This window comes from Lynx canadensis, chromosome B2, assembly GCF_007474595.2.
Source record: "Lynx canadensis isolate LIC74 chromosome B2, mLynCan4.pri.v2, whole genome shotgun sequence".
Lineage (NCBI taxonomy): Eukaryota > Metazoa > Chordata > Mammalia > Carnivora > Felidae > Lynx > Lynx canadensis.
The window spans coordinates 63,928,385-63,942,098 of NC_044307.1; the positions used below are offsets into that span (position 1 = coordinate 63,928,385).

The 13,714-nt window shown below is 37.4% G+C and overlaps 1 protein-coding gene across 1 annotated transcript in view; it reads right to left on the minus strand.

Annotated features, from left to right (window-relative positions):
* The window catches only part of COL9A1 (collagen type IX alpha 1 chain), an 88,210-nt gene that overhangs the window by 9,593 nt on the left and 64,903 nt on the right, over positions 1-13,714 (minus strand). The window contains exons 33-36 of the mRNA XM_030314570.1: positions 12,396-12,428; positions 8,280-8,426; positions 8,003-8,057; positions 6,218-6,406 (exon numbers count right to left, since the gene is read on the minus strand). Coding sequence (XP_030170430.1) covers positions 6,218-6,406; positions 8,003-8,057; positions 8,280-8,426; positions 12,396-12,428 — 424 coding nt within the window. The remainder of the gene's footprint in view (positions 1-6,217; positions 6,407-8,002; positions 8,058-8,279; positions 8,427-12,395; positions 12,429-13,714) is intronic.

Here is a 13,714-nt window from a genome sequence, read left to right on the forward strand (position 1 = left end):
ATGGTTACTTCCCTGACCTGATAAAATATATCTGCCTCAACCCAAAAGCTAGCATCATGCTTACAGGGAAACACGAGAAGCAGTCCCACTACAGACAAAACATTATAGAGATGCGTACTTTATCACTATTAATTGTCATTTGCTTTGAGAGTCAAAAATATCCCTATTTTCAGGTGATATAAGTGTACATCTTAAATCTTTGAAAATCAACTCAAAATCTACTACAAACAATGAGAGAATTCAGTAAAATAGCAAAGCACAAAATTAATATATGAAAATTAGTAGTTTTTACATTTACAAACAACCAGAAATAAGAGGTAATGAAAAAAGATCCCATTTAAAATAGCAATTAAATTAATAACTAGGAATACATTTACTCAGAAATATGCAAATCCAACAAAAAATTAACATCTCTAAAGGATACAAAAGGACTGACAACTGTTCTTAGGTGGAATGACATCATCACAAAAAGGTATGAGCTCTCCCTAAGCTGAAGTTTCATCATGATCTCAATAAAAAGATATTTTTAACCAGAAAAGAGGATTCTGAAGTTTGTACAGAAAAACACATAAGCCAGAGTAGCCACAAAACTCCAAAAAGAAAAGCAACATGAAGGGAATTAATCCTACCACATATTATGCCAATTAAAATGGTGTGGTACTGGTACTTGAATAGATAGACCAGTGAAACAGCCCCCAAACAGGCTCCAATACATATAAGAATTTGTTTTGTAATAAATGTGCCATCTTAAGGTGGGAAATAGTCAAACAAGTCAATAAGTGGTCTTGGAAAAAGTGGGTAGCCAACTGGAAAAAAAAATAAAGTCGAATCTGTTCCTCACAGCATGATCTAGGATAAGTTACAAATGGATCAAATATTTAAATGTAATTTAAGAACCAGAAGAAAATAAGGAGAATTATTTTATAACCTCAGATTTGAGTTGGCTTTACTGTCATGATTCAGAATATGAAGGGTTCCTAAAAACAATAAAAAAGGTCAACAACAATAAAAAATGATAATATATAAGCAAGGAAGTCATTAAAAGGAAAAAAAATAGCTCTGAAATATATGGAAAATTATCTGACATCACTCTCACAACAAAATAAATGGAAATTAAAAATAACAAGAAAGCTACTTTGAACTATAAGATCAGCAAAAATTCCAAAGTTTAATTAAACATATACTAGCAAGTCTGTGGAAAAAGACATTATTACTTGTTGCTAATAAGACTGTGAATTGAGGCAGTTTCTTGGACTATCTATCAATATTACAAATGGTAGTACCATTTTACCTAGCAATTCCACTTCTAGGAATTTATCTTAGAAGTACAGAGGTTATGTTGTATTTGTACAAAAACGAAATACACAGTGATAGTCACTGCAGCCTTGCTATCATGGTAGAAGATTAGAAACTAACTGTCCATGAAATGGTTAAATACACTATGGTACTTCCATAGAATGGCATACTATGCAGCTATGAAGAAGAATCAGGAAGCTCTTTGAAATGATCTCAAGACATAATTGTTCAATGAAAAAAATCAAGGTTCAGATCACTACCAAAGGATAATATGACTTGCCTCTAAAAAGATGTAGGGAAGTATATAATCATATATCGCACCTTATCACTGATAAGGATATGTAGGAAACTAATAAAAGGGATTACCCAATGGGAAGAATAAAGGAAACTAAGCAGATGGGAGACAGGGGTAGGAGAAAAACTCTTCACTAAATATCTTTTAATATATTTTTAAATTCTCAAACAATATAAATTTAGTGTCACCAAAAATAAATTAATGAATTTTCAAAATTTAAAGTGTGCTGTCACAAGTGCCTGCATTTCATTTGTGATTATTATTTATAGGGAAAATGCTTTGGACTGCAACCAACCATGTGTATTTGCAAGACAGTTGATTGAATTTGGGGATTCAGCAGCCAGAAAACCAAGTTTCATTAATTATCCTGGCCCCTGCAGAGAAACCTAGAAACTTGGCCTCATTAACAAAGTGCCCTAATACCTTAGTCAACCGGTCCTAACTGACTTTTCCTGCTCCCCATAGAAGGCATTATTCTACTATATCACTGGTACAGTATTATATTATTATTCTGCTACTCGCTCAGAAGAGGCAGTGGCATTTTGCAGTAAATTCTATATATAATCATTTTTCCAAACATTTGTGTCAGCTCAGCTTCATTCAATATTGTGTCCCATTTATAATAATTTAAAAAACAAAAGCATGCATGCCAAAATAGTAAAAAAAAAATCTAATTATGAAGTGAATGTTTAGTCACCATACTTTGATTTTAGCTGTGAATGTCCTTGTATGAGTATCTTTATCATGAATCAACTGTATTTCAAAAACAATTTAAATTTATATAAATACCGTGTAGGGATCTAGAGCTCAAGTTTAACTCACATTCATGTAAGCTCTTTTTTTATACTCATCATCAACATGGCCTTACTATGTTAGGAAGATATGATAATTAGCATTTTAAAAACTAAGAACTTAAGCGCTCTTGTTAACTTAGCAATTTAAATGTCATATCACTCTAATTCTGGTGGCTTGCAGTGAGAAAAGAGCCAATAAATGTGCCACATTTTCTGAAGATGTGAGATGAAGATTATAAATTAAAATGTAACTTCCACACAGATAGTGAAAGTTAAACACATTCTAGAGCGAAGCCACATCAACTTTAAAATGTCGCTTGCAAGGACTAAGACTGCGGTCTTCATCCTGATGCTGCCTTGCGGTTATTGGTCATAGATAAACAATTTTTAGAGATGCGCTCTGAGACAGAGCCACACTGTGAGCTGCTGCTACTCCACGGCAAACCGTGTTGCAGCCCGGCTCTGTTATCCCTGGGGTTAATCCACTTCTTCAAACCCCGATCATGTCTCCTTTCGAGATGTATGAAAACCGGCTCAGGGAACTAAAGGTCCACCTTTAATAGCTAGCCTACTCTGTGGAAAAATATATATAAAGAGCTTGTAAAATAAGCTTTACATAAGGTAAGAAGGGAAACATGCACGGTAACAAGAAAAACAGCTCACTGTGAATAGAGCGGCTAACGTGGAAGAAATTCTCATTGCTCCAGAGCTGCTATTTATTTCATTTATTTGAAAGCCATAACTGATGCTCCAACTCCATGTGAGCAGATTAATACTGAAAAAAGTGTTAGTCACAGTTACGACGTGTACTTTCTCAAGCCTTCATTTACATATTGACACATCTGTTTGACTCACACTAAAATATCTAAAAACATGTATATGGCCTTACTCCACAGGACTTAAAATTAATCCAAACCGGGAACATTTAAAAGTAGTATTGACGACATGGAAGATTAATTAATACTAAGCAAAGTGAACATAACGCCAATTAGAAGTCTCCATGTTTCTGCTTGAGTATGTATAAAATGTACATGCAGAAGGGGCCTTGGTCTTAACATGTTAGTGTAGTATCGCATAAAACATGCCAATGAAAACCCAAAAAATATGAACATGATTTAAGATTTGAGTATTATTTCAGGCATATTTCTACTAGCTCCCACTGAAAATGTTTCACTGTGTTTTGCAGAGTACTTTTTTAGGGAAAAATGCTTTTATTAAAGGCTTAGCCTGAACTGCTAAAAGCTTTAGTAAAATTTATTTGTTCATTATTTATGTAGTAATATCCTTGGAAAAAGACCCGCAAAGTAATATGGCAGAGCAAGACTCACTGTCCCTTCTTTATTAGTCATGGAAAGAAGGCAGCAGGTGACACTGAAATACATCTCTTCTCTAATTAGCTGAACATTTAAATTTCAAATGGCGAAGTATTTGTTCTCAGGGAAAAACTGATCTGTAACCTTTGGCCAGTGGAACACTATATGTTTTTAATTAAATATTAGTGTTATACTGGATATGATAGGACAAGAAAGGTCAAGTCCGGTTACCTGGAATCATACATTTCCAAATTCATGATAGCACTGCTGGATAAAATCTGAGGATAGTACTCCTTTCTTCCCATACCCCAAATTTCAAGAAAACTGACAGAAGATGCTGCTTTAAAGGAACCCAGTGACAATACAGGGATGGAAGGAGGGTGGGGAGAGAAAGTCCTTTAGAAAAAAAAAAGACTGTATCACTTCTAGAGTATAAACTATGTTGTAAATACTGAAGAAAAATTAGGGGGAAGTCCTTTATATGATCAAACTACGCTTAATGAATAAACTTAGTGCTAGAGACATTTTCCAGGTTCCAAATATAGAAATATATTTTTCTTCCCTTCAAAATAAAGTTTATCTGCTAGAGCCAACTCAGCCCAACCCAGCCATAATTCAGTGCTGCTAAGACCTTCCCAGAGAGCTTCCTGAACATTTCACCTTTGTTTCCTGTGGCTCCCAGCCCTCGCTGTACATTAAAATCACATGGGGAATATTTTTAAATCCTGCGGCTCAAACCTATTAAATCAGAATCTCTGAGAATGGGACCCAGCTGTGGGCAGTTTTTAAAGCTCCCCAGGTAATTCCGCTGTGCACCCCGAGCTGAGAAACACAACTTCAGGCAGACTCTACTAGCATAGTAAGTAAACAGACATTCTTATTTCTTAGAAAATAAGATGGAACTTGAGGGGAGTTCTCTTACTAATTCAAAATTAAGTTCTACCCCACATACACAGACTTCCTTTTGGCCAAAGAGAATAGGACTGTGATTTCTACAGCCCCTACAAGGTGTTTCCAGTAGGAAAATGGGTGACTGCACTACACCAGTGCATGTAGCAGCACAGGAATGAATCATCTGGAGGCTTGTTAGAACGCAGGCTGCTGGACCCCACCTCCAGAGTCTCTGATTGGATCAGTGGGGTTGGGGTGGGCTAGAGAGCTTGTATTGCAAAGGGGGTCCCTGGTGGTGCCGATGCTTCAGGGAGCACTCTTGCAGAACCACTGCTCTAAAGGAAACTTACAGGAAAGGCTGAGGAGTCATCTGTGGGCTCTGGTGCAGCTGAACCAACTAAGTCAACAATCCACCGGAGGCAGCAGAGTTCCTTGGAAATTATTAACAGAGTGAATGTGGCCTACACACAGAGTACCCACTCATGAGTTCCTCAACCAATAGCTAAAAGCAGGACAAAGATGAATGACTATGTGATTCTTTCAAAGAAAATATTCAGTTCTCTTTAAGAAGAGCTCCGAGCTCTCTCCATATTTCATTTTGTCCAGCCCCTTGAAAGCTTGGAAATTGTGCCAGCCTTACAAGAGGTTCCAATTAGGGCTCATTTTTTCACATACAGCAGTGCACATGCCAAAAAAAAAAATCAAATATAATTAACAAAATTGTTCCAGCTGAAAGTGTAGTTAGCCAAATGCATCAGCAATTCATTTATAGATCCAAAAAGGCAGCTTGCTTGCCCTCTGACCATTCACACCATAATATTTATCCCTAATTGGAACACCACCGTTGAAAGAAAAACAAGTCTGTCTCTGATTTCTGATGCCATGCCTTCTGAAGCTTCCGAGAGAACCGTCAGTCACTCACCATAAGACAGAAATTCCTGATTTTATTCAGCTCTCTCTGTAAATTATCCAGGGCACACACCCACGCAAGCTGACATACTTACTCACCTCAACCAGCAAACACCATCTGAGGCAACCAGTCCTTCTGCAGGTCCTGCTGAATACCTAACACACTCTCACAATCCTATATTTCTGCAAAATACTGATTTTAAAGGCTTAACTTGCTTTTAAATAAAAGGGGGAGGAAACAAACTTGTTCACCTTCCCTTAAATGTTAAAGAAGGGGAAAAAGTTAGATTATACCTCAGAGCTGGAAAAAATCCATCAGAACTAAATATCCAGTGTCACTTTTTAAAAGAAGAGGGAGGCAGCTTCAGTCCATGATGTAATTTGTCTTATGTCCAAACAAATTTCGTTAGTTTAAGTAACGGATACAAACATTCTAAGGCTGGTTGCCATCTCAGAAGAACTCTACAAGGATTTTAGAGTCTCAAAACAAAAATTAAAAAAGCTGGTTGATCCTTTACAAGATCCTGTAAAATTTATTTTGGACTCTGACTGAAGTACTAAAAATCAAGGGACCTTAATTCTAGTTTTTGGTCTACCGTTGTCATACAGCAAGGTCAAGAGGATGTCATATAATAGTTTTCTGATCTTGGAAAGATGTGTGAATACATCTGAAAAAGGACAGTGTATGTTCTTTTGTTCCACCTGGGCAAATGACTTACCTTTAGGCCCCCTCAAACCAAGAGCACCAGGGGGGCCTTTAATGCCTGGGAGCCCACGAAGTCCCATCTGGCCTGGGAAACCATTCTCTCCAGGAGGTCCTGGGGGACCAGGGGGTCCAGGCCTCCCAGGGAGGCCAGAGGCTCCTGAGTCCGGTCGCTTGAGACTAGCAGCCATCTCAGCAAGATGCTCTAAAAGATAATAAACAAAACAGCCCATAGAAGTCAGAAGCATGAAAGTGACTCAAATGATAAAAGGGGTATTTCAAGTGTCTTTTTTTCACAATGTGTCCCCAGAGCTTCAAAATTGGTGGCGAGAAGTGAATAAAGTTGGATCATTTTTGCATGGACTTTCTGCCAAGAGGCTTCACTGGTGCTGTTTTATTCAGCTCTCCCTGGATATATTTGGTCTTGCTGTTTTGAGACAGGGGAGGAGGGGGGTGAGAAAAAAAAAAAAAACACAGCAAGTCTTTCTGTCTGATGGGTATTGTGCTAGAAGGAAGAGTATGTCACCTGAGTCCTGGCTGGTTATCTGAAAAGCCAGGATGGGAAGAAAATGAGTTTCTTAACATAGGTAGAAGTGGATATCCAGAAGCTGTTGAAAAGCCAAGGACATTGTCCAGAATTAGCATTGAGACAGTAGTTGAGACCTAGCCCCACAGTTTTAGTTTGAAGGTACTGAGTAAGCTAAAATATCCTGAGCATTCACAACTTCTTATAGATTCCCCTCTCAAAAGTTTTTTCATGCTTGGAATAGACAACAGACACTAAAAATAGCTTGCTTCCTAGGAATGTTCATAGTCTGTCTTAAAAATTAATAACTGTGTGGGCTTTTTCAGGAACCATTAAATAGATTAAGAATCATCCACTAACATGATGAAGAATAAGAAATCTTTCCTATGAAAATACTCTATGGGAAATATGCCAGTATAATGTTTTTTTTAAGGTGTGAAGGAGATTATGATTTGGAAACAAATTCCTAACCAACATTTTAAAATTGTTTAAATGTGAACATTCTAGTTTGCCTTATGTAAAACTTAACATAAAATTATAATTTTCTTGAGATATAACATATAAAATTGAAATATTCTTTTAAGATTAAGTGTCTGCAATGAAGAGACTTATATTGGTTTTCAAATATTGAGTGACAGTTTCATTCTGGGAAAGCTCTACAAGTCTACCAGACAAATTAGGCTATCTCATGAGCATACAAAAGAAGAGTATCGCGACAGAATTGGTTCCAACCAGAATAAGTTAATTATTTGTTAGAAGGCCTCCATGTTATAGGATCTCCCAAGTTTCTTTGTCCCCAGTTTCCTTTGCTATGTGACTTTAGAACTAGACCATTTCTGAAAGAGCTATGACAGACAACTGCTGTAGCCATAGATGAATTTAGACAAAGGTTAGCAAAGTAAAAATATATCACCATTTTAGTAAAATACTAGTTATTAATTTTCTACCTATGTTATACATGAGTAGAGATAATGTCCTTATGCTTCTTATGGGCATGAAGACTGTCAATTATTTCACATATAAGCTACACAAAGAGCCAAGGTCAGTGCGTTATACACTAAGTAGTAGGATGTTAAGGAGGGGGAAGGATACCTGAGAATTTGTGTTCCAAAGGGGGAAAAAAAGTGTGTGTGTGTGTGTGTGTGTGTGTAACCTTTTTTTTTTTTCAGGCTATAAGGTTTTGTGTGGCAACAAACTGGATAAAACAATATTAACATTATTCAAGATCTCCCACCTTTAAAGCAAACAAAAGTCAAGACATTATGATTTATTTACCTTGCATGACTCTCATGCAAACCTGCTTTATGTGCTGATCTGTTGGTGCTCTACCCTGGGACAGAAAAAAAAGACGGTTTGTAAACAGAACCATAAAGAAGACATTGTTAAATGGTAACCTGACAGACTCGGCAAGTGACCAGGTGGCTGGATTTACAAGAGAACCCACCCACACTGCTGAGGAGCTCGAGTCTGGCCAGCCTGGCTCCCCACCCCCCTTCTGGTGCTGTGAGACTAAGTCTCCAATGGGAAACCCTGGGGACTGTCCGCCACTCACTGGAGGGCCCTGGATGCCAGGCAGGCCGGTGGCACCCTGCTCTCCCTGCACGCCTCGCGGTCCAGGTGGTCCTCGTGGTCCTTCCACTCCGGGAAGCCCCCGACTGCCTTCAGGCCCCCTCAAGCCAGGGTCCCCAGGGTTACCCACCTAGAACACAATGGCACGTTAAAAAACCAGGGCTATCCACAAGTAATGTTCTGCTTTGTGTTAATACAAGACTTACATGAAATTTGGGGTTTGCTTACATTTTATCTCCCAAGAGGTATTTGCTCAGAGGTTACAAATATTCTGCTCTGAGAATTCCAGTCTCTAAGAATTCCAGTCAAGTAAAGCTTTTCAAAATCTTTCTTTTTGGTAGAGTTACTATTTCAAAATACTCATTGAAATAATATATTTAAAACCACATTTTTTTATACTTTAAGCCACTTCCTAAGAACAAGTTAGTTTTTAACAAGACTTATTCAATTTTTGGTCACAAAAAGGCCACTGACTTCCTACAAGACAGGTTACTTTGTATGTCACCAATACAGAAAGCATAAAATAAAGATATTTCCAAGAACATAAATTATGTAGCTTTATAACATTCTGGAGAATTTAAAGAAGCCAAATGTATCCAGGAATTCTAAAATACTAACATTAACTAAATACATTTAAAATGCTGCACCTAACACGAATACATTTAAAATGCTGGAACAAAAAAAAAATGAGTCCATAATTTATTGAAGTATTGAGGAAGCTAAAAATCTAAATACTAAAGAAGTTGAAAAATAAACTATTTGCTTAGCACAAAAGCATATAACAGTTTTTTTTTTCTGAAAGCAGACCACTAAAAGCATTTTTTAAAGTTCCCATCTACAATAACTGCTTTAAAAGAGACTAAATTAATTCACTTTCTGTTAAGTTCCCTGTGGTAGAGTTTATGGCATAGTAGTTAGTTACAATGTGCCATTGTTTACAGAATAAGAATGAGAAGATGAAAGGACAGGAGGCATTAAGGAATGCTAGTGCTCACTACAAAGTTCATAAAACAACTTAACCCTGCTTCCTTTTCATATGCAACATTCACCTAGAAAGAGCCAACTTTTTTAAACCTTCAAACGTTGTAAGGAAGGGAGAAGGTGGTGAGGCAGGGCTTTCACTGGACACATCTGAATACAGCTCAGCAAGTGTGTCTTTTCCAATCTTTCTTTATGAAAAAATGATACTCATCTAAGTCAACCTGTCAGAATTGCTTCTATGATGAAATTATGGCTTAAAGACTTCCTGAAAGACAGTGTCAGCAGAGAGAACTAAGGATGTGCTGTGGAGGGTTGGGAATTGTCAAATGACTACAGTGCAAAACTTTAACAGCTTCTAAAACTACCCAGAGGAGAAGCCAAAGTGAGTTTGGAAGTGCACTAAAGAACTGGCAGGGAACAAAGGAGACCAACTCAAGGTCCATCATCTTGTTGACAATGTCCGAAATACTTCTGGAACAAGAGACAGGACATTTTGACGAAGAGATCAAGGGCCAACATGGCTAAGGCATCACAAGGGTCCTGGGTCTTTGGAAAGAATCCTTCAATTGAATAGTGGTATGCCAAAGTAGAAACTGGTGTACAGACTTCACCTACTTATCAGGTTGTCTATGCTGCCATCACTGAGGAAGGTGAAGTGTGTCTGCTCATAATTATTTCCCTATTCTGGGACAACACACTTCAGCTGCATCAGTATTACATGGGTGGTGTCAGACAAGAGGGGTAGGAAGGGAGGTGATAAATCAAGAGTTAACTCCCAAATTTAAATGAGACTCATTTTGATCACTGCATTGTTCACTCACTTTTTCCTTTTATAACCAGAATTCTTACCATTGAACATTACTGATTATTTCTAGAGAGGGAAGTAGGATTTGTTGTTTTTTTTTTTTTATTAACTTGTTTTATTTTTTATTTTTTAAAATTTACATCCAAATTAGTTAGCATATAGTGAAACAATGATTTCAGGAGTAGATTCCTTAGTGCCCCTTACCCATTTAGCCCATCCCCCCTCCCACAACCCCTTCAGTAACCCTCAGTTTGTTCTCCATATTTATGAGTCTCTTCTGTTTTGTCCCCCTCCATGTTTTTATGTTATTTTTGTTTCCCTTCCCTTATGTTCATCTGTTTTGTCTCTTAAAGTCCTCATATGAGTGAAGTCATACGATTTTTGTCTTTCTCTGACTAATTTCACTTAGCATAATACCCTCCAGTTCCATCCACATAGTTGCAAATGGCAAGATTTCATTCTTTTTTATTGCAGAGTAATACTCCATGATATATAAAAGCTTTTACCACATCTTCTTTATCCATTCATCCATCAATGGACATTTGGGCTGTTTCCATACTTTGGCTATTGTTGATGGTGCTGCTATAAACACGGGGGTGCATGTGTCCCTTCGAAACAGCAAACCTGTATCCCGTGGATAAATGCCTAGTAGTGCAATTGCTGGGTCGTAGGGTAGTTCTATTTTTAGTTTTTTGAGAAACCTCCATACTGTTTTCCAGAGTGGCTGCACCAGCTTGCATTCCCATGAAGTAGGATTTCTATTACGAAGTCCTACCAAGGTTTACTCTATGTTTTTGTCAAGCGTAAGATATTTCTGTCAAAGATTCTTAGGCATAAAGATGTTACTTGAAGCTTGAGACTATCAATGGTGTTTAGAGGCAGTATGTAAAAGGTAACCTAATACTTTTTAATTCACGTCTATGTAAAGAGCCCAGAGCTGGCACTGTAACCAAGTCTGGGAGGGAGGGTCCTCTGGGGGAAAGTCTGGCTCAGGATGGGGCTAACTGCTTAGGCAGGAGGTAGGTGTTCTAAGGAAAGAGGAAGAGTGTTTCAGGCTAGGAGAACAGCACAAGGCATTACACAGCATGCCAAGCAAAAAGCACTGCAAACAGATGAACTTCCAGAGAGGTAGAGGTGAGGTTGGCAAGGCAGAGTCCACTTCATCCAAGACTTGTATATTTTGCTCAATGTCTGATTTTATTCTACCAAATGTTATTCCTGAAGGGTTTATGCAGAGGAGGGATTAATAGTGGGCTTTATATTTTAACTAGATGACACTGGCTGCTATGAGGATAATGTGTTGTACGGGACAGAGAACAGTGGAGATTCCAGAAACAGGAGGGACAAAAAGATAAACCAGAAGCTGGTGGTGGTGGCATTTGAGGTTAGAGTCTGAGCTTCATCTTTTCTCCTTATACTCTTTTAAATTTCTTTGTATTAGATGTGCATTCCTTTCAAACTAGCAAATCACCCCAGGTTTGCTGGTTTCTGTAACTGGTTCTACTAGTCTTGTTGTAATAATTGGTTCTATTATTGGTTCTATAATTCTGAATACATATAATCTCTAAGGACATCAGTTTAGTTTCTGTAAAATGATGAATGAGATGATCATTTTCTAGCTTTAATAATTGTCTGTTATATTTTCTTATGCATTATGACTTTGTTACTTCCCCAACTAGAACACACAGGAGATTGATAAAATTACTGAAATATTTGCAATGGTAAGACTTCCAATGAAATTTATTTATACTCTTGTCACCACAAAGGACAAGTCAGTCCTTTTAAAATGACCCATTTGGGGCACCTGGGTGGCTCAGTCGGTTGAACGTCCGACTTCGGCTCAGGTCATGATCTCGTGGTTCACGGGTTGGAGACCCACATCGGGCTCTGTGCTGACAGCTCAGAGCCTGGAGCCTGCTTCAGATTCTGTGTCTCCCTGTCTCTCTGCCCCCCCCCCCCCCCACTGCTCATGCTCTGTCTCTCCTCTCTCTCTCTTTCAAAAGTAAATAAACATGAAAAAAATGACCCATTTGTGAAAGAAATTACCATGTATTCTCATTGAGCCACTTATGAAAAAAACTTCCTTCAGAGTAGTTAGTTCAAAAGGTAGATCCATTTACATTGTTGTGAGGTATTTTTTTTTCCTTTGGATGAATCCATTACTCAAAGAATAAATTTAGACATTAATTTCCTTGAAGGTAAGTCCTTTAAGAATTGAATTTTATAGAGTGATTTCATAAAGCAGAGTATTGCATTTTCTGTAGTTTTATTGATATTTTTATTTTTTATACCATTATTGTTCATTGTACTTACAGATCCCTTTGGCCCAGGTAATCCTATATCTCCCTAAATCAATAAAAAAAAAATTATATTAAAACAATGCATTCACATTTGATAGCCTACTAAAAACATTTCAAAGGTTATTGTGCTGCTGAAATCTACAGAAAACTATGAACAGATGGACCCTGGCACTGCAGAAAAACATTAGATTCAAAATTTGGATTCTAGTACCAGTTCTACTACTTAACTTTGTGACCCTCTGTGAGCTTTATAACCTCCTAGCCTTTGGCTAACCTGTTAAATAACAGGGTTGAATCAGAGCTTTACAAGGCTCCAACTAGATCTAAAATGCTAGGTGTGAGAATTAAAACGTGTAAGTCAAAAGATATCAAACTAGCATGCTATTTCAAAACACAGTAGACATTTAAACCTGATGACTTCATTTTTGAAATTCTAACAATGTTTTAAAACTTATCCCCAAAAGTCTATCGAACCAAATATGAATGGTTTTATGTTTAAAAAATAAAATTTGGAAATCTCCCACCCCTAATTCTAGATGTGAATTCAGCTCAAGTTTTAGTACATCAGTTCATCTCCACTACAAAACAGAATGACTTAAAACATCCTCTTAGCCCATAAAATGAAAAATTTTAACAGAAAATAAAATTAAAATAATCCTTTTTCAAATTTACTTAATAGAGAGCTTTGCCTAATTTAGATGCTACATTTATATTAGTTCTAAATCCTGATAATCTGAATAAAACATTACTAGAATTTTTTCCTGCACTAAGTGCTCTCTGGAACTATTTTATGAGAAATCTGTTACCACTCCAAAGGACCAAACGTAAGTTTTCACATTAGGTCATGTTAGATTGTGTCAAAACCATAGAGATGAGCCAGCAGATCTAGCAGTTCTTGCAATAAAGATAATTTTTTCTCATTCTTACTGCCTTCCTGGAGATTTAGCAGCAGCATCCTCTGGAGATGGAGGTTACTTCTTTGGAAGGTTTTAGACTACAGAGAATACCTACAGTCACACTTGTGAGCCACAGCTTTGTAACCCTAATAAAATTAATTTTGTTTCCATGATAGGCACTATTCACAGACTTTCTATAGTCCTGTAAGAATCACTTGGAATGTCTAGGTGTAAAGCCACAAGAAAATTCACCACCTATAAGAGAATACTTTATTCTCCAAAGGCTTACGGCCAGGTCTATCAGTTTTGGGGTGTTTCCCCTGTGCTTTACTTGATCTTGGCTGCAGTCTTGGGAAGTCATTAGTTTATGTAAGAAACATTGTAGCCACTATAGAAGTCAGCAAGTGACAGTAGCAAAGAAAAAATATGTTTTTTA